The sequence below is a fragment of the Microcaecilia unicolor genome, chromosome 1, assembly GCF_901765095.1.
Source record: "Microcaecilia unicolor chromosome 1, aMicUni1.1, whole genome shotgun sequence".
NCBI classification, from domain to species: Eukaryota; Metazoa; Chordata; class Amphibia; order Gymnophiona; family Siphonopidae; genus Microcaecilia; species Microcaecilia unicolor.
Genome location: NC_044031.1, coordinates 555,317,265 through 555,339,120, shown reverse-complemented (window position 1 = coordinate 555,339,120; position 21,856 = coordinate 555,317,265). Strand labels below are relative to the sequence as shown.

Genomic DNA, 21,856 nt, shown 5'->3' with positions numbered 1-21,856 from the left:
TACTGCAAATATAATTTAATTCAAATCTGCTTAACTATCCATTCCTGTATTATGGGGCTGACATAACCCAACCATAAGTCTCTGCTGTCTCACCTCCTTCCTCACAAGCCCCAGCAAAGCTTATTAAAGTCAGCCTCCTCAATATCCACCTCTCTTCGCCACAAAGTCTCACTTGTCTCTGATCTTACTCTCTCACCCACTCCCTGGATACTTTGCCTATCAGAAACATGGCTCAGACCAAGTAACACTGCAAACCTTGTCGAAACCTCCCCCTCTGGTTATAACTTCACTCACTTCCACTCCCAGTCAGAAGGGGCAGAAGTGTTGCTTTCATTACTCCAATTCCTTTCAGATTACCTTGTGTGCTTTGCCCCACTCTCAGTCTCTAACATTTGTATACTGTGCTTTTCCACTGTCCTCATCTTTTCATATTGCTATTGCTTATCACCCGCTTCTCCCCTCCCCTCTCTCAGTTGAAGAACTCTATCTTCCTGAGATTAGTGTTCTCTTATCTCCTTTCATTATCTTGGGCTACTTCAATATGCCCATTTCAGATAGCACAGCAGTGTTCCATTCTCTCACTCTTATAAACAGCTTGATTCAGTATGTCTCAGGCTCCACTCACAAAGGTGTGAATGTTAGATTTCATTTTTCTTTCTCCTCCTCTAATCTCTGTCCCACCTCCATCGCCTCTCACCGACTCCCCTGGACCGATTATTTTCTTCTTTCTCACTCCGTCATTACCTCTTTTCACCCTGCCCCTCCTTGGATCAGCTCATTCAGTCTCTCACCGAGAACAGAATCGCCACCCTAATAGTTCTCTACCTTCATCCTCTCCACCTTTCTTCTCCAGACCCTCTCTCTCCACAAGCTATGTTTCTCAACTCCACTCTCTTACAAGCCTTAAATAAAGTCGAACTGGCCTACCACCTTTCCAATAACCTCTGGCCCTCCAACCCTTGGTTCTCCTCCAAGCTCTGTCTTCTTAAAGCTCAACTGAGGAACACAGAGAGCACATGGTGTAAACATTGCTCCGCTACTGCTCTCTTTCTATAAATCTCATTACCAACTTTACCGTTCTGAGCATGAACAGTCCTTCCTGAATGCAGCAGTCTCCTTGTTAATTCTACAGCTCAAGAAGGAATGCAACTCTCTGGGCTGTGGAAAAGTGCGTATGTGCCTGATTAATCCTGCTATCTACAGAAAAATATCTATTCCATGTGACAAACAATGCGTTTTGGCCAAGAAACAGGATGGAATCAGGCACATAAGAGGGTGACTTGCAAGCTCAAGGCTGTTCACCATGTCAAGAACTGACCGCTGTTGAGGAACAGTCTGGTCATCAGGATGAGAGAGTTGCAATATCATAAGACAGGTTGGCCAGCATAGCTCAACCAAATGTACTGTCTCTGATTACTAACTGGTACAAGTAGTAAAGTAAAAGTATGGGGTACGGGCCAAGTCACTTCTTTGTACATGAAATTCAGTGGAACAGACTTAAGGAAGCCCACTGTAGTTGCAGTGGTTCCAATTTGATGAGATTTTGCTTTACTAGTTAGAGAAATACCAGTTGTTCCACAGAACTGGATGCAGAAAGCTAGCCAATTTGCTAAGTCTTTTGGGCTATTGAATGCCAAATCTTTACGGTCAAAGGAACAAGCAGCTGTGTAGACTTTCTATGGAACTTCTCATGGATTATTATGAAATTTAGGGCAAACATAGAAGCACTAATTCCTTATTAACATGGAAAGATGGGATGAGTGCAGAGTAGGGGTGTAGCCAACATTCGATATGGGGGGGGGGGGGGGGAGAGGTAGATTGGGTGGCCATGCATTTTCTCTCTGCTCCCCCTACCCCACCACATTAATAACCTTACCTTTGCTGGCAGGGATGCCCAGTCCCTGCAAGCTGAAGAAATCCACTGCCTGAACTGCCCCAGTGCTATCTATGCAGTGTGGAAGTTGGCAACCTGATTTCTAGCTGCCAACGCTGGCACTCCTCATGCATGCTCAGTTCACACATGACTTGGCTGCTGAGGTAGCACTGGGGCAGTTCAGGCAGCGGATCTCTTCGGCTGGTGAGGACTGAAACATGCAGTTGAATAATAAAGCATCTTCACTTTTGATTCTATGGAGATTATATTAACAACAAATTACCTTTCTTTCCACCATGTATTCCTTTTTTCATTGAAAAGTTTAATAAAGGGCCATCCCAATGGCATGTGGAAGGACCTATGTTTAATATTATGCTATACCATTAATACTACCGGTACCAATTTATATAGCACCACTAGACATACATGGCATGTACACAGAATACATATAAAAGACAGTCCCTGCTCTGTAGATCTTACAATCTATTTAAGACAGGCAAAATAAGAAAAATAAAATTACAGTGTTTCATATAAGGCTTGATTTTATAATAGGACCCTAAGTGAGAAGTCCAAATGGGTATCTATTTTATAAAGACAAGATAGATGTTTATGTGCCTTTCTAAAAACAGGATCCCAGAAACAGCCCAATAGTGCACAAATGCCACTGCAAAAATTTACACCTGCTCCAAAGAAGGTGTAAATGTGTGCATGTATTCTATGCGTGTACAGGTGAATCTTATAAAATACAAGTGTACACAGAAACTCCGTCTCCATTCCATCTTAAATTATGCCCTGGGAAAACCTACATGCAGACTACTTAAAATTAAGTACACACTGTAGAGGGAGATGCTAGTAAAAAAAAAAAAAAAGTATTAACATTTGCACGCTGAATACATGCATAACTGATGAGAATAATGGCATATGTGTGTATAAGGGTGTACATAAGCATGTATATGTCAAACCTGCCTAAGTGCTATTCTGTAAAAATATGTATATCTTACATAGCACACATTTTACAGGTAGGTGTCCATACGGGCAGAGGTTGGGCAGAACTCTCATGTGCATAACTTATAGAATACTATAAGTCACATATCTCCAGCATTTAAGCATGAGCGTGTACACCAGCTCTATATACCTTCAGCGGTGGTACCTAAATTATTTTTTTATTTTATTTTTGTTACATTTGTACCCCACGCTTTCCCACTCATGGCAGGCTCAATGCGGCTTACATATTATATACAGGTACTTATTTGTACCTGGGGCAATGGAGGGTTAAGTGACTTGCCCAGAGTCACAAGGAGCTGCCTGAAGTGGGAATTGAACTCAGTTCCTCAGGACCAGAGTCCACCACCTATTATAGATGTATATCTAACTTGTTACACTAACTTATTTATTTACTTGGATTTTGTTCACACCTTTTTTATGTTTAAAACCGTTTATTGATGACATACAAACCACAAGTATACAAAGGAGAGAGCATGACTTATGTTACAAATTACACTCTCTGATCCTTCATACAGCTATTCATAATAACATATCGTCATCAATTTTGTTTGTAGCATTAACCCCCACCTCCCTCTCCCACTCATAACCTACTAGAACCCCCAACAGATTAATTCAATCCATAAACTTGGTCACATCTTTTTTAGTAGTAGCTCAAGATGAGTTACATTCAGGTACAGTGTGGGTAGTTCCCTGTCCCTGGGGGGGGCTCACAATCTAAGTTTGTACCTGAGGCAATGGAGGGTTAAGTGACTTGCCCAAGATCACAAGGAACAGCGGGATTTGAACTAGCCACCTCTGTATGCCAAGACCAGTGCTCTAACCACTAGGCCACTCCTCCACTTCACCACTGTAAAGTACAGTACAGTCTCGATTATCTGATGTAAACAGGACCGATCCATTGTCAGGTAAGTGAAAAGTCAGAAATAATGTGGAAAACAATGGTAACCCCCCTCAAACAACGCACATACAAAAGCAAAGAGAATTAACAGCACTACAGCACATTCTGCAACATGACTGGAGCGCTAAACAATACTGTAATAACTGTACTATACTGTACTATAAAACAAGAGCAAAACAGAACTGTAAAAACACAATCAACCTAAATTACAAAATTGTTTTGTAAAATTTTGTGATGTTTGTTTTCCCATTTTACTTCTATTCCTCGCTGCAAGGTCACGCCAGAGTCTCAATAACATTACATCAGTAACTGTCACTTCCACTTGTTGTTCCACATATGCCGTGCAACCTCAATTGCCTTGACGCCTTCACTATGAGTGACTTTTACAACTGTATGTTCAGCCTCACTCAAGGTGTCTTCATTGGCATTATCTCCATTCACATTCCTTTTCACCATAGCAGTAAAAGCAGGGTCTTGGGTCACAATGGTGCTGTTTTGCAATAAAGTGAAGATACATACCTGTAGCAGGTATTCTCCAAGGACAGCAGGCTGATTGTTCTCACGACTGGGTCGTCATCCGCGATGGCCCAGGAGACTGTCAAATCTTGCATAGCAAAACAAAGAATTCTCGAGAACGCTCTGTCGCACGGGCCGAACACACCGCGCATATGCGAACAGCTTCCCGCCCGTGACATGAGCGTGCCCTCTTCAGTTTAATAAAAATCAAAATAGAGAACTGGAACAACTCCAAAGAGGAAGAGGGTGGGTTTGTGAGAACAATCAGCCTGCTGTCCTCAGAGAATACCTGCTACAGGTATGTATCTTCACTTTCTCCGAGGACAAGCAGGCTGCTTGTTCTCACGATTGGGGAATCCCTAGCCCCCAGGCTCACTCAAAACAATGAACATTGGTCAATTGGGCCTCGCAACGGCAAGAACATAACAGACATTGACCTGAAAAGAAACACAACTGAGAGTGCAGCCTGGAACAGAACAGAAATGGGCCTAGGAGGGTGGAGTTGGATTCTAAACCCCGAACAGATTCTGCAGCACCGACTGCTCAAACCGACTGTCGCATCGGGTATCCTGCTGAAGGCAGTAGTGAGATGTGAATGTGTGGACAGATGACCACGTTGCAGCCTTGCAAATCTCTTCAATAGAAGCTGACTTCAAGTGAGCCACTGACACAGCCATGGCTCTGACATTATGAGCCGTGACATGGCCCTCGAGTCAGCCCAGCTTGGGCATAAGTAAAGGATATACAATCCGTTAGCCAATTAGAGACTGTGCGTTTTCCAATGGCGACTCCCCTCCTGTTGGGATTGAAAGAAACAAACAAACAATTGGGCGGACTGTCTGTAGGGCTTTGTCCACTCCACGTAAAAGGCCAATGCTCTCTTACAGTCCAAGGTGTGCAACTTGTCTTCAGCAAGGCGGGTATGTGGACGGGGAAAAAATGTTGGCAAGACAATTGACTGGTTCAGATGGAACTCCGACACCACCTTGGGCAAGAACTTAGGGTGAGTGCGGAGGACTACTCTGTTATGATGAAACTTGATATAAGGTGCATGCACTACCAGGGCTTGGAGCTCACTAACTCTACGAGTTGAAGTAACAGCCACCAAGAAAATGACCTTCCAGGTCAAGTACTTCAGATGGCAGGAATTCAGTGACTCAAAAGGAGCTTTCATCAGCTGGGTGAGAACGAAGTTGAGATCCCATGACACTGGTGGAGGTTTGACAGGGGGCTTTGACAAAAGCAAACCTCTCATGAAGCAAACAACTAAAGGCTGTCCAGAGATAGGCTTACTCTCTACATGTTGATGATAAGCACTAATTGCACTATGGTAAACTCTTACGGAGTTGGTCTTAATACCAGACTCTGACAAGTGTAGAAGGTATTCAAGCAGGGTCCATGTAGGACAAGAAAAATGATCTAGGGCCTTGCTGTCACACCAGACGGCAAACCTCCTCCATTTGAAAAAATAACACTTTTTCGTGGAATCTTTCCAGAAAGCAAGCAAACATGGGAGAAACCCTCTGAAAGACCCAAGGAGGCAATTTCTAAGATCTCAACATCCAGGCCGTGAGAGCCAGAGACTGGAAGTTGAGATGTAGAAGTGACCCCTCGTTCTGGGTAACGAGAGTCGGAAAACACTCCAATCCCCACAGTTCTTCGGAGGACAACTACAGAAGAAAAGGAAACCAGATCTGACGAGGCCAAAAAGGAGCAATCAAGATCATTGTTCCCCAGTCTTGCTTGAGTTTCAGCAAAGTCTTCCCTACTAGAGGTATGGGAGGATATGCATACAGAAGGCTTATCCCCCAATGTAGGAGAAAAGCATCTGACGCTAGTCTGTCATGGGCATAAAGTCTGGAACAGAATTGAGGGACTTTGTGATTGATCTGAGTGGCAACAAGATCCACCGAGGGGGTGCCCCACTCTAGAAAGATCTTGTGGACAACGGCCATATTTAGCGACCACTCATGAGGTTGCATGATCCTGCTCAATCTGTCGGCCAGACTGTTGTTTACGCCTGCCAGATACGTGGCTTGGAGAAACTAGACGTGATAGTGCGCCCAAAGCCACATCCGGACGGCTTCCTGACACAGAGGGAGAGATCCGGTGCCCCCCTGCTTGTTGGTGTAATACATAGCACCCTGACTGTCTGTCTGAATTAGAATGATTTGGTTGGACAGCCGATCTCTGAAAGCCTTGAAAGCATTCCACATCGCTTGTAATTCCAGGAGGTTGATCTAAAGAATCTTTTCCTGAAAGGACCAAGCTCCTTGAGAGTGAAGCCCATCTACATGAGCGCCCCACCCCAGGAGGGATGCATCCATCGTCAGCACTTTTTGTGGCTGAGGAATTTGGAATGGACGTCCCAAGGTCAAATTTGATCGAATGGTCCACCATTGAAGGGAACTGCAAAAAAATCGGTGATGGATCACATCCTCTAGACCCCCCGTGGCTTGACACCACTGGGAAGCTAAGGTCCACTGAGCTGATCTCATATGCAGGCATGCCATGGGAGTTACATGAACTGTGGAAGCCATGTGACCTAAGAGTCTCAACATCTGCCGAGCTGTGATCTGTTGAGACGCTCGAGCCAAGGACACTAGAGCTAGGAGACTGTCTGCCCTTGTCTGGGGAAGATAAGCTTGAGACGTCCGTGTGTCCAACAGAGCTCCGATGAACTCCAATTTCTGAACCAGAACAAGGTGGGACTTGGGATAATTGATTACAAACCCCAGTAGCTCTAGCACTCGAATAGTCATCCGCATGGACTGTAGAGCACCTGCCTCCAAGGTGCTCTTCACCAGCCAATCGTCGAGATAAGGGAAGATATGCGCTCCCAGTCTGCATAACGATGCTGCGACAACTGCCAGGCACTTCGTGAAGACCCTGGGCGCAGACGCCAGGCCAAAGGGCAGCACACAGTACTGAAAGTGCTGAGTTCCCAACCGAAACCAAAGATACTTCCTGTGACCTGGGAGTATAGAGATGTGGGTATAGGCATCCTTTAAGTCCAGAGAGCATAGCCAATAGTTTTTCTGAATCATGGGAAGAAGGGTGCCCAGAGAAACCATCCTGAACTTTTCTCGGACTAGGAATTTGTTCAGGGCCCTTAGGTCTAGGATGGGATGCATCCCCCCTGGTTTCTTTTGCACAAGGAAGTACCTGGAATAGAATCCCAGCCCTTCTTCCCCTGGTTGAATGAGTTCGACCGCATTGGCCTTTAGAAGGGCGGAGAGGGATCCAAGATGGCGCTTTGATCACACGCACCTGAGTAAGCTCCCTGGGGACGCTGTGAACTGTTGCCTCTTGCGGGTCCCTCGTCTCGTCGTTCACGATGGGAAAATGGAGGGGGAAGGTAAGGGAGCTCCCCTTGGCTCCTGGGCCCTCGTCAGCATTGAAGCAATTGATTTTACAGTTCCCCAGGACGCCACCGGGACCTCTATGCACGTCGATTCCTTCTGCAACTGTCAACACGCCGACGTCGATGGGAAGCGGAGACGGGGTTTCTCTGAGCCCCAGAGACCGCAGGGATCCACCACAGCCAGGAAGTGAACTATTCGCTGCAGCCCAGCCAGTATCCAACACCGAAGGGGTAAATTCGGAGCTGACAGAGGGAAGGACAGTGGCGAATTTGAGTGGGACCTCGGACCCTGTGTTATCGGCCGAATTGGCCTTAAAGGTACTGCCGCAAGGTATTGTTAATAAGCTCTCTCGTACTGAGACCCCACCACACCTCCTTTTACCATCAGGTGGAATAAGCAAGCCCTCTATTGTGACACTTGAGTCACTGTGGGATATGGAATATAACACCCACTCCTCTATGCAAAGTATGCTAAAAGAAAATACTAACGATATTAAAACTCTTTCAGAAGCAGTTCTGATACAGGCACAGGTGACAGCACAGCAGTCCTCCAAGATTGAAAAAGATACTAAAATTCAAGAAATGGGGTCTTTGGAATCCGCTTTGGTTAAGGATAATAACTTTTTGCATAAACGTTTGGAATACCTTGAAAACCAAACTCGGAGACTTAACCTTCGGTTCCTTAATTTCTTCCCCAAGTCTCCTTTAATTCCTCCAATTGAGATGGGGAAAAAATATGATTGACATTCTGGGAATGGACAAAGATTCATTGCCTCCCATAACTCGGGCCCATTACATCTGGAATATCAGGGGGACATTGGGAGACCCCCCTAGACGAGAAATGGTGAAGAAATGAATCTTACTTCCTTCCTGGAAAGTTCATTGGATGTGATTACCCATAGGACTACAATGCTAGTCACTTTTGTGCTGGAGCCGGATCGGAACGCAGTGTTAAGACTTTCCCTGAGGCATTTAGATGAACTATTTATGGGCTCCAAAGTTAGGATTTTTCCTGATCTTTCTAGGCTGACACAAGAGAGACGCAGGGCCTTTTTGGAACTGCGTCCCAGAGTAGAAGCCTTGAAAGCAAATTTTGTTTTACGTTTTCCTTGTATATGTATCGTATTGCTTGAGGGCAAACAATTTCAATTTGTAGACCCTAAACAGCTTAAAGATTTCCTAGATGCTAGAGTTGAAGTGACTGTTACATGCTCTCCTACATAGCAGGCTGGAGTCTGAACTTAGAGGTAGCAATTGTGTAATAATAATCTAATATTTTTGCTTTTTTTCCTTTTCTTGGAATCACTTTTCTTTTTATAGTGGACGGAAAATAGTGCTTACTGTTTCCTCATATCTTTATGTAAAGAGATTTTCTTGTTATCTGAATGTGAATTGCATAATCACATTGTTGTGTGAATTGTTAAATGATTAATAAAGGTTTAAAAAAAAAAAAAAAAAAGAAGGGCGGAGAGTTCCTCCACAAGTACCTGCTTGTGCTGGAAGCTGAAGGACTGAGCCCCCAGTGGACAATTTGGAGGCACGGATTCCAGACTGAGAGTGTATCCTAACTTGTCTATTTGAAGAACCCACCTGTCGGAGGTTAAAAGAGGCCACCTTTGGTGAAAAAATATCAACCTCCCTCCGACTGACAAGTCGTCCGGCACAGACACTTCTTCTGAGGCTATGCTGCACTGGAGCCAGTCAAACGCCCGTCCCTTGCTTTTGCTGGGGAGCCACAGGGGCATTAAGCACACACCGTTGACAGGAACGAGCATGCTGGGACAGGCTGGCGAGAAGCAGGAGTGTACCTATGCCTATTGTAGGAATAGGGAGCACTCCTCTTTCCTCCAAAAATCCTCCTAGAAGAGGAGGTGGTAGCAGAAGACGCCCGGCGGGAGAGAGAATCCATAGCATCATGATGCTTTTTGATATGATCTACCATGTCCTCTACTTTCTCCAAAATGATTATCCCCCCGGCAAGGAACATCTGCCATTCGCTGCTGGGTCTTATGATCCAGGTCAGAAACACGCAGCAATGAGAGTCTGCGCATGACTATACCTTGAGCAGCTACTCGGGATGCCACATCAAAAGTGTCGTAAGTACCCCTGGCCAAGAATTTGTGACACGCCTTCTGCTGCCTGACCACCTGGTGAAAAGGTTCGGCGAGCTCCGGAGGAAGTGCTTCGACCAAACTGGACAGTTGCCTCACCGAGTTCCGCAAGTGGATGTTCATGTAGAGCTGGTATGTTTGGATCTTGGCTGCGAGCATAGCGGCCTGATACATCTTTCTCCCAAAAGAATCCAAGGTCCTAGACTCTCTGCCTGGGTGCACCAAGGCATAGTCTCTAGTACTCTTGGCTCTTCTGAGAGCAGAGTCCACCACCATGGAATCGTGAGGTAGTTGGGCCTTCACCATAACTGGCTCTCCATGGACTCTGTACTGGGACTCAGCTTTTTTAGGGACTACTGGATTAGATAGAGGGAACAACCAGTTTCGCATAAGAACTCCCCTGAGTGTATTATGCAAGGGGGCCGTTGCAACCTCTGTGGGTGGAGAAGGATAGTCCAAGACCTCGAGCATCTTGGCCCTGGGCTCATCCACAACCTCCATAGGGAAGGGAATATCCTTAGACATTTCCCAAACAAAGGAGGAAAAAGAAAGCCTCTCAGGTGGAGACAATCTTCTTTCAATTGGAGTAGGATCAGAGGGGACCCCATAACACTCTTCTTCAGAAAAGTATCTGGGATCTTCCTCTTCCTCCCACGAGCACTCATCATCGGTGTTGGACAAAAGCTCTCTAAGAGCAGCCCGAACCCGAGCCCGATTCGACGTCGAGGAAAAACGACCTCGAGGGGGATGTTGAGAAGTCGACCCTTGCCTCGACTGCGACGAACCTTCCTCCGCCGACGGAGAGTCGACTTGGGTGGCGGCCGACGCCGATGCCACAAGCGGCACCGAGGATGGGAACCTCACCACAGGCGAAGGCCCACATGCCACTTCCACAGTCGATGCAGAAGGCGCAAGCACCCCTGGCACCGAAGCAGACTGGCGCAGCAATCCCTCCAGAAGCTCTGGAAGAAGGGCCCTGTGCGCTCGTCGAGAGCATCCATCGGAAAAGGTTGCGGGGCCAGTGTAGGAGCCGGTGGCAGAATGTGAGGGGGCTCGAGAGCCGGTACCAGGCTGCCAGAAGACAGACGCATCGGCACCTCCTGTATAGAGGGTGAGAGGTCCTCTCGGTGCTGACGCTTCTCGGGTGCCGCATCCCTCAGCTCCCCGGAGCTCTCAGTACCGTGCATAGAAGGAGAACGATGACGGTGCTTCTTACCCTTCGCTCGACGCCCGTCATCAAGACTCTTCGGTACCGAAGAAGAGGATGTGGAATCCTCATGCCTCCTCGGGGCCGGGTCCCACAAAGGTCGGTCCTGGGGGCCTGCATAGCAGTAGGCCTCGAGACAGGTGGAGACCCACTCGATGCCTTGCTGCTCCCAGCATGATGTGGTTGTTCGTCAGCCATTACCTGCACTCTCGAAGTCGATGCTTCCGTCGACGCCGATGCCACCGACCTCGGTACCAATGTCGATGCCGACGCCGAAGGACCGGACCGATCAGCAAAAAGTCTTTCACGTTGAGCCTCCCAAGACACTTGGGTCCGTTTCTTCATTAAAGAGCACAGCTTACAAGCAGTTGGCAAATGTTCGAGCCCAAGGCACTGGAGACACCACGCGTGGGGGTCGGTACCCGAGATGGTCCGGTTGCAGCAAGAACAATGCTTGAAGCCATGGGGAGACCTCGATGACTTAGATGGAAACACGGCAGCTGCGAAATTAAAGGACCCGATTGTGCCAAATAAAAAGGCACAAAAAAGGAACAAAAGACCCAGACAAGCAGCCTAAAAGGCGGCCGTGAAGAAAAAGAAAGAAAACTTGAAGAAGTGACGAAAACTAAGAAATTAGATGAAAAAATACACTTTTTTTTGTGTGTGTGTGTGTGTGTGTGTGTAATAGTAAGTCAGAAGAAAAAAACGGAGAAGCCGTAAACGCTAAACCGAGTCTCCCGAGCCGAAAAACTTAAGCAGAGTCGAAAATTTATGACTGTCAAGATTACGGGCAAAAAGAAACGGAAGAGGGCACGCTTGTGTCGCGGGCGGGAAGCCGTTCGCGCATGCACGATGTGTTCGGCCCGCGCGACGGAGCATTCTCGAGAATTCTTTGTTTTGCTATGCAAGTTTTTGCCGGTCTCCTGGGCCATCGCGGACGACGACCCAATCATGAGAACAAGCAGCCGGCTTGTCCTCGGAGAAAAGCAGGGTCACAACGGTGCTGTTTTGCAATAAGTAGGGTCCCAGGTTCAAAAATTGTATTGCAATTGTCCCAGGTGCAAAACTTCCCTCTGAGCTATGCCAGAAAGAAAGAGAAATCGTACATGTCTTAACAGCAACACAATGACGTCACTGGTGGGGGGGGTGACTGTCAGCTATGCCGGATGGTCAGATAAGGGAAGATCAGATAATTGACTGTGCTGTAGGGTCCTACTTTCCTTTATATAATAGGTGCCTAAATATGAGTCCATGTACTTTTTAAGTAAGCAAGCAGTGATACAGTTTTATCAAAGGCCTCTTCTCTGTGTAAAGCACTTTATACAATTAGTCCCTTGGGTTGAATTTTCGATTAAGCCAGAGAGGGAGTATGAAGCACCAACTCAGGGATGCTGTAGGAGAAGGAATTCCAATCACTGTGCAATCATAACATCTAGTGGCCACATTTAGGACTTCCAGCAATAAAGCAGAAGGAGCTCAGGTGCACGGTCCTCATTTGAGTGTCGCTGCTGCAATGAGTGGACAAAACCAAGTTGGAAGAGAATATCAAATACAGGAAAAATCCCCATGATGGGAATGAACGCTTAACGGCCCTTTTACTAAAGCTTAGTGCACATCAAATGCTGCAAGTCTTATTTTATGGCCCACATAGTACATGGCTAATATCTGTTAGTGAGCACTAAGCTTTAGTAAAAGGGCACCATAGTGACTTATTCCAACCCTAGTTCCAATTTGTGCTAGTAGCCGAAAGGAGCAGAAGGAAATGGCCAGATGAAAAACAAATTAAAAAAAAAAAAAGCTTAAGAAAAAATAGTAAAGTATTTATAAAAGTGTCTTATGGTGTAGGCCTTCCAAAAACTTCTGCTTGAATCATGGATGCAAACTTCTATTTAAATACAATCCCACATTTTTCTTAATAGGCTTCTCTTTAAATATCAATATTTGGAAACAAGCGGAACAATAAGCAGTTTTGATGCACACAAACACAAAAATAAAATTACCTCAATGGGGTTAAATTTCACACTGCAGATGCTGTCAACGCCCCATGTGAAGGAACGCATGGGACTAGATCTCTGTTCGTTCCAGATGTCCACCTGCTGCCCACAGGTAGCAAACACGGCATCTTTCCAGTGGTGATCAATGCCAGTGTACACAGTCTTTCCATGCAAAAAAGGAGAAATTAAAACAATATTTATCTACATATTATTTTTAGCTTACTGGGATTAAAGAACCAATATATCCTAATCAATCAATCAATCAATCAATAAATAAAAGTGTCGATGTGGATTGGCATTGACACTTTTTTCACCTCCTCCTCCTAACTGTAAGCAAACAATATTGTCAAACTTGCTTTCTAACATTCATAAATGACCTAGAGATGAGAATAACTAGTGAGGTAATTAAATTTGCTGACGACACAAAGTTATTCAAAGTTGTTAAATCGCAGCAGGATTGTGAAAATAACAAGAGGGCCTTACAATACTGGAAGACTGGGCATCCAAATGGCAGATGACGTTTAATGTGAGCAAGTGCAAAATGATGCATGTGGGATAGAGGAGCCCAAACTATAGCTACATGATACAAGGTTCCATGTTAGGAGTCACCGACCAAGAAAGGGACCTAGGTGTCGTCGTTGATGATACGTTGAAACCCTCTGCTCGGTATGCAGCGGCAGTGAAGAAAGTAATAAAATGTTAGGTATTATTGGAAAGGAATGGAAAACAAAATTGAGGATGTTATAATGCCTTTGTAGGGAGGAGTAGCCCAGTGGTTAGTGCAGTGCACTTTGATCCTGGGGAACTGAGTTTGATTCCCACTGCAGCTCCTTGTGACTCTGGGCAAGTCACTTAACCCTCCATTGCCCCTGGTACAAAATAAGTACCTGAATATATGTAAACCGCTTTGAATGTAGTTGCAGTAAAAAATCTCAGAAATGCGGTATATCAAGTCCCATTTCCCTTTGTATCGCTCAAGCCCCTAAAATACCCCATCTGAAAACGTGGGTTTTTTATCTTCAAAAGATACCTTAAGACCTACTTATTCGGAAAGGCTTACGCTCTTGACCCGCCCCGCACCACAACCTATTGAATTCTATTTGCTATCCATATTTTCCCACCTCTGCTATTACTCACATGTCCCTTTCTCTACAATGCTGTTGACTGTTTGTTGAAGATTTGATGTATGCTTTTGTAAATTACTGTAAGCCATATTGGGCCTGCCCTTGGGCAGGAAAATGTGGGATATAAATGCTGTAAATAAAAATATCAGACTTAAACATTTTTTTCTGAGTACGTTTAATTATATGATTTGGATGTTTTCATGTGAGAAACACGTTCATCTGCCACTTGTGCCATTTTTTGGATGTTTATTTTGTTTATGAGCCCCATAGCGTTTCCTCATTGATAAGTAATTTAAAGCATTTTTGAATTTCAAAAATTGTTGGGGTTTTTTGTATACAGTTTGGGTTGCAAACTGAAGAACAGCTCTCCATGTTTTTGAGCTGGTTTGAGCCCAGTTTAAAATCGTTAAGTTGCCTCATGTCTGAAGAGCATGAGCAGTGCTAGAAACAGATTTTTTAAAGTGGCAGTACGTATACGTTTCATTGTTTTTAAGGATGATACACTTAGAATACCATCCTATAAGAAGTGTATATATTATCCAAAGATATTTTGAGCTTTCTTTTGTGAGTTTGATGATATAACCCAGCCAGAAAGGTATTTAAGTTAGTGAATCAAACAAGCTTGGTAGTGCAGCCTACTTTGAAGCTCAGGTCAGAGATGCTGGTGAGTACACATCTCCTTCCAGCTATAAAATAATGAGTGGAGTGGAAAGGGTTGACGTGAAGTGTCTGTTTACTTTTTCCAAAAATACTAGGACTAGGGGGCATTCAATGAAGCCACAAAGTAGTAAATTTAAAACGAATTGGAGAAAAGTTTTCTTCACTCAATGTGTAATTAAATTCTGGAATTCATTGCCAGAGAATGTGGTAAAGGCGGTTAGCTTAGCGGGGTTTTAAAAAGGTTTGGACGGCTTCCTAAAGGAAAAGTCCATAGACCATTATTAAAATGGACTTGGAGAAAATCCACTGCTTATTTCTGGGATAAGCAGCAGAAAATGTTTTGTACCTTTTTTGGGATCTTGCCAGGTATTTGTGACCTGGATTGGCCACTGTTGGAAACAGGATGCTGGGCTTGATGGACCTTTGGTCTTTCCCAGTATGGCAATACTTATGTACTTAGATGTGTGTAGATTTAGGCGCTGAAATATCAACTAAGCGTATTCTATAATCAGCACCTAAATCTAGGCATCGAATATAGAATATGCTTAATCGGTACCGATTTCAGCGCCAACTTTTTTAGGCGCCATATAAAGAATCTCCCCCATTATGTACACCATATTTTTAATTTGATTTATATCTAATTATAATTTTTATTATTTAAATTAACACTGTGTATATTGTGTGTGTTTAATCAATTGCCGCTGAAGCAATTCAGCGGCAAAACATGTTAAGCATGAATGTGTAAATACCCAGGAACATACGTAGTGAATGAAGTCTACTGCAAGATAGGGCTGGTTTGCTCTTCTTTTATTTCCCATAAATGTTTTGCCATCCAGGGAATTTACATGAAATTGAGGCTTCTCGTTATTCCACAAAAACATATTCACATTTGGGAGAAGCAGCAATAGATCACATTTTTAAAAAAAAAGTCCCCTATTGCTTGGCTTTCACTACGTCAGAATAGTAGTGGTTGATGAATACCCTCCAGTGCTTCTTATTAAATCTTGAAAAAACCTTTTACCCTTACACCCTCTGATTTCTTAACTTTTCACTTTAACATGAAGCTTTCAAAAACCATGGCACAGTCATTGTAGAGAAACCTTAGTGTTCTTTCAAGGGTGCAACATAACCAAAACTGGGAACTGCACTGTTTTAGATACAGAATTTGTTTTTCCCATACAACGTTACCTGACAGCATAGTGCTTGAAAGTTTACTTTTAGCCAAGTCTGGGGTCACAGGATGAACATCTCCCCGTTTATCTGTCAACCTCACCATTAAAAACTGAACTTAACACAAAAGTGATATGACTATGGAACCTATGAGCCCTCAAATCTCTCTTTCAAAAGTATTTTCTGAAACTCATTTAGTTAGTCTCTAAATGTAAAAACTCTCAAGTTTTGTTACTCCATGGTACCTTTCCAAGTATGGTATGCAAAGGCTCTTCCTGCTCTCCATATCCAGGACTTTCCATATTCCAGTGCTTTACTGCTTTATCGTCCCCAACCTAGAAAAAAAAAAATTACAAATACCTGCCCAGATCATTCAGGACATAGTCAACATTACCAGGAATTAAGCCCATTTATCTCTAGCTCCACTTTTATAATGTTGCCTACAGCTGTATTTAAAATATGTAAAAGGTAAAGGGCCATGGATTTGATATACTGCTTTTCTGTGGTACAATCAAAGTGGCTGGGGTCGAGGGGTTATATCTGGGGGCAGAGAGTGGGTGTCTCTGCGCTAATCAGTTAATGTGTCGGCATGCTGTGTACCAATTAGTGTGTGAGCCCTTACCACCTACAAAACAGGTAGCGGTAAGGACTCACGTGATAATGTGCAGCTATTAACAAAAATTAATGTCAACATTACCGCATGAGAGTTCTCTTGTGGTCTACCTCCAGCCAGTCTTCACTACAGGAGGAAAAAGCCTCACGAAGCTCAAAAGTTAGTAAGATCAACAAGAGCAGGGCTGCTTCATCATTGGCTTTAAAAAAAAAAGGCATTAAAAAAACCTCCTGATGAATTTATCAGGAGGTTTTCGAGTTTATCAGGAGGTTTTTTTAATACCTTTTTTTTTTTTTTTTTTAAGCCAATGATGAAGCAGCCCTGCTCTTGTTGATCTTACTAACTTTTGAGCTTCGTGAGGCTTTTTCCTCCTGTAGTGAAGACTGGCTGGAGTTAGACTACAAGAGAACTCTCAAGATTTATTTGTATATATTGATTGTACACCATCGAGGGTTCTACCCTACTTTTTTGGTTTAGAACATTAGCGCATGGCCATTAATTCAGAAAATAGAAACAATGTTACATTTTGATTAAAGACTACAAACCATTCAGTTTGACATATCTAACATAATAAAACTCACCCTCAACGTTCTGAGGACACGGACGTCACTTCCGTATATAAAACTCACCCTCAACGTTCTGAGGACACTGACGTCACTTCCGTAATGAAGGGTTCGTGGTGGTGAAGCCACCGAAAGCACCATGTCGCTGGGCCCCGCCCTCGCGTCAAACGTGATGACGTCACGCATCGAGGGCGAGGCAATGGTGTCAGTGGCTTCACAACCAAGAAGCTGATGAAGGTGCGTTCACGAGGTGCCGACCTATGGCGTCAGTGGCTTCAGAACGACGAACCGGTGGGTAGGGAGGGAGGGGGGGTTGGGGAGGAAAACCTTGCTAGCGCCCGTTTCATTTGATCCAGAAACGGGCCTTTTTTACTAGTATGCTATAATAGGAGAAATCAGAATGGGGTGGGAAACCTTTTCACATCACTGAATTTTTAAAAAATATGCCTAACCATTGCTTTTTTTTCCAGATCCACAGCTAATTCTCCTGAAATTGAACTAGACAAGTATAGATAGGAGAAAAGGTGAAATGATCTTAAAGAGCATTTAATCAATTTCAACGGAACAGGATCTACCTCAAAAGTAGTCGGATGAGATGAAGCTAGCAAATTTTCAAAACCAATATAAGATACTAGAGCTGCATTTCAATTAAACTCATAATCGTGATTAATTGTACAATTAAAGGTACGTTATTTATTTATTATTTTCCACTGTAGTTCTTTGTGACTCTGGGCAGGTCACTTAACCCTCCATTGCCCAGAGTCACAAGGAACTGCAGTGGGAACACAAATACATAAATAGCATACCTTTAAATTGCACTATTAATTGTGATTACAAATTTTAATCAAAATGCAGCCCTAAAAACATTAAAGAATAAAAAGGTATCTGAAATAGGCCCTGAAAACCATATGGCTGTTTATAGCTATGTTAGATGCTGTTTTAGATTCTGTAGGGCTCCTTTTACTAAGCCATGCTAGTGATTCCCGCATGGCAAATGCAACAAAGCCCATTCAATTCCTATGGGCTTCGTTGCATTTGCCGTGCCAGGAATCACTAGCATGGCTATAAACAGCCTTACAGTTTTCAGAGCCTACATCGGAAATCAAATTAAAAACCGACCAATAAGTAACAGGCACAGTTGTTGTAAGATCTGTAACCACTAGTGTCCCCTCCTTACTATAACCAAGAAAGGTTTTCTTCTACATAAAATGGTAGCCACAGTTTCTACTGATGGCAGTACTGAACCATCATCAACATAGTCATCCTTAAACCCTGAAAGAAGTTTAAGAGTATGGTACAGTTCTTTAGCGGAACATGTACCTTGATCAATATGTTGTGAAAAAAAATTCTTTTAGAGGCCCTTTAACTAAGCTGCGCTAAAAAGTGACCAGCATTGTTGATGTGTGGGTTTCTTGCATGCTGCAGCCACTTTTAACATGACTGTAAAATGGCTGCAATTTAATTTGTTCCATTAATGACCACACACTAATTTCCCAATTAGCATTTGGCCATTACCATGTGAGCCCTTACTGCCACCTATTTTGCAGGCGCTAAAGGCTCCCACACTAACCCTGTACTAATCGGCAGCAAGCAGCAATTTGCCTGAGCTACCCAATTAGCGCAAGGCACACCTACTCTCTGCTTCCATACACTCCCCCCTTGCTAAAAAATATTTGATATTTTTTAGCACGGGATTGCCATGTGGTAATTCAATAACTACCACAGGATGTCTGAGCGTGTTCCACGGTAGTGCCTTTTCAGCGCATGGTATGCATGCATTAGTGCTTGCCACCATTTAGTAAAAGGACCCCTAAGCCTCTTGACGGTATTTATAGAGATGGGTCCTGTAACATGTGTAAGCGCAAGACATTTTAGACTTTTGCCACTTTTTCTGCCTTCCTTACATGATATTTTTGAAGGCCTAATCCTGCATGGTACCAAGAATTGCCTTTCATCTCCGAAATCGTAACTTCCTTCAATAGGACCAATGTATTAAATACCTCAGTTAAAACCATGCTGACACCTGAGGCTCCTACAGATAAGGATACAAAGTCTTTTGGAAAAACATACTTTGCTACCAACCAATCTGGGTGAAATTGCTTTCAGAGTCTAATCTTTAAAAAAAAATTTGAGACGGAATTAGCTTTCTAACTCAGGAAATCTTTATGCTGAAGTAATTAAAAAATGATGAGATCATCAAAGTTCTCTCATATATACAGGGGCATAGAAGTGCTCTGACAAATTAGGCACAAAATTAGATTCAACCCATGACCTGCCCTATGCGTTGGACCAACCACTAATTGAGTAAACACTAGAGTGTCTATTAATGAACCGTAATCCTTGTCCTTAGATGTAATAAGAACCTCATAGTGCACATTAAAATCTCCTTAAATAACAGAAGGAAACTTGGCAATCTAAAAGTATGGGCCATCATCTTTCAATCCCTGCCACAGAAAGCAAGTCCAATTACTTAAATGATTTCAGCACACAACACTGAAGACTAAATTTCAAATACATATCAATGTAACATATAAAAAAGACAGGATGCTGGGGGAAAGGAGGGGGGGGGGGGGGGGGGAGTTCATTCCACAAGTTAATAGTACTTACTGTAAAAAATGATGTTCCACAGAAACGAACACAGAGCCCTCGCACAAAGCCTTCATGAGCTTGTAAAGTGCGTGTGCATTCCCGTTTAGTGAGGTTCCAAATCTTAACCTGTTGAAAACAGAAGAACCAATTGAATCTTTACAGATTTTCTTTTTAAAGTAGATTGTAGTCTTTAATTTGCTACTATTTATCATATGACTTAGTCTTATAGAAACTATGTCAAACTCAAAGCAGGATTCTAAAAAAACTGGACTAACAGCTGTGTAACCCTATCAAAGAGTGAAACTGGTTATAATCCAGTAATAAGCATGTGGTTACACAAGATATCTTATAACATAAGCGTTGCTATACTAGGACAGACAGCAGGCCCATCAAGCCCAGTATCCTCTTTCCGATAGTGGCCAATACAGGTCATACGTGGCTAGATACTAAACGAGTAAAGCGAATAAGATACTTACCTGTAGTAGGTACTCTCCAAGGACAGCAGGTCTTATATTTTCACAAGTGGGTAATGTGACCTGCTTTGCCCAGTCCAGAGCTCAAATCAAGTGCAAAAGAGCTTTGTGGAGTGCAAGCCATGCTCCACTGCTCATGCGTAAGTGTATTCCCGCCCGCCGTGACAGTGTGGTTCTAAAAAACAAAAAAACAGGAGACAACTCCAAGGGGAGGTGGAAGGGTTTGTGAGAATATAAGGCCTACTGTCCTCTGAAAATTACCCGCTACAGGTAAGTATCTTCACTTTCTCCAAGGACAAGCAGGCCATAATTCTCACAAGTGGGGGAATCCCTAGCAACCACGCTCACCAAAAAACAACAAACACTGGTCAATTGGGCCTCACAACGGTGAGGCCATAACATAAATCAACCTGAAACTATATACAAACTGAGTGAGAATGCAGCCTGGAACAGAATAAGATGGGCATAGGAGGGTGGAGTTGGATTCTAGACCCCAAACAGACTTTGCAGTACTGACTGACCAAACCGACTGTCGCATTGGGTATCCTGCTCAAGGCAGTTGCAAGATGTGAATGTGTGGACTGAACACCACGTTGTAGCCTTCAATGGAGGCTGACTGCATGTGGGCTACCAATGCAGCCATGGCTCCGACGCTGTGAGCCTTGATATGACCCTCCAGGGTCAGTCCATCCTGGGCATAAGTGAAAAAAAATACAATCTGCCAGCCAATTAGAGATTATGCATTTCCCAATGGCGACCCCCATCTTGTTGAGATCTAAAGAAACAAAAAGGCCTTTTAAGTGCTCTTTACCAGCCAATCGTCCAAATAAGAAGAACCCACTGGTCAGAAGTTACAAGAAGCCACCTTTTCCTGGTAAAACTTCAGCCTCCCCCCAACCGGCAAGTTATCCAGGAGGCATATTTTCAAAGCACTTAGCCTTCCAAAGTTCATAGGTTTCTATGGAACTTTGGAAGGCTAAGTGCTTTGCAAATATGCCTCCAGGACAGTCACTTTTACAGCAGCTACGCTCTGCTGGAGCCAGTCAAAAGCTCATCTCTTGAAGGAAGTGACATCATCGCTGACAGATGGCAGCTTGATTCCTCAGCTCTGCCGGAGCAGGAGAAGAAATTATTGATACACCCGACAAACTTGGTTTATAACCCTCATTGTTAACATTTGATTCCTTTGGAGTGATGGCGGTGTGGAAAAAAACTGGATAAATTTAACTACACAGCTGAGAAGTGAGTTAGTGGCTCGAATGCACTGAAGGCAGAGGTGGAGGTGGCAGAGGTGGATTCAGACTCAGAACCTGACCACGCAGAACGCATGGAGGGTGACGCAGAACTTACTAAACAAGATGTAGCGCGTTGGTTTAAAGAACTAAAAGAAATGACTGCAGTTTCGGAATTGCGTGCTGAGGTTCGAGAGATTGGGACCCGCCTGGAGCAGACTGAGAAGCAGATGGACGGTTTTGCAGGAGATTTGCAAGCGCTACAAACAGAGCTGAAAATGGAACATAAGAACAGATCAGAACTGCAGCTGGCGCTGGAGGATCCCGACGCTGCAATTTACACTTTAAGGGAGTGCCTGAGGAGGCCTCTTATAAGGATTGCACACAGGTGATTCAAGAGATCTGCGCCTTCATCGTGAACACAGGAGAAAATGATCCTGGAAATTCAGAGAAAGTTTCCATCA

At 43.9% G+C, this 21,856-nt stretch overlaps 1 protein-coding gene across 1 annotated transcript in view; it reads right to left on the bottom strand.

Moving 5' to 3' along the window:
• The window catches only part of DCAF13 (DDB1 and CUL4 associated factor 13), a 161,749-nt gene that overhangs the window by 129,663 nt on the left and 10,230 nt on the right, over positions 1-21,856 (bottom strand). Inside the window, 3 exon segments of the mRNA XM_030217586.1 lie at positions 12,975-13,130; positions 16,168-16,257; positions 19,706-19,813. Coding sequence (XP_030073446.1) covers positions 12,975-13,130; positions 16,168-16,257; positions 19,706-19,813 — 354 coding nt within the window.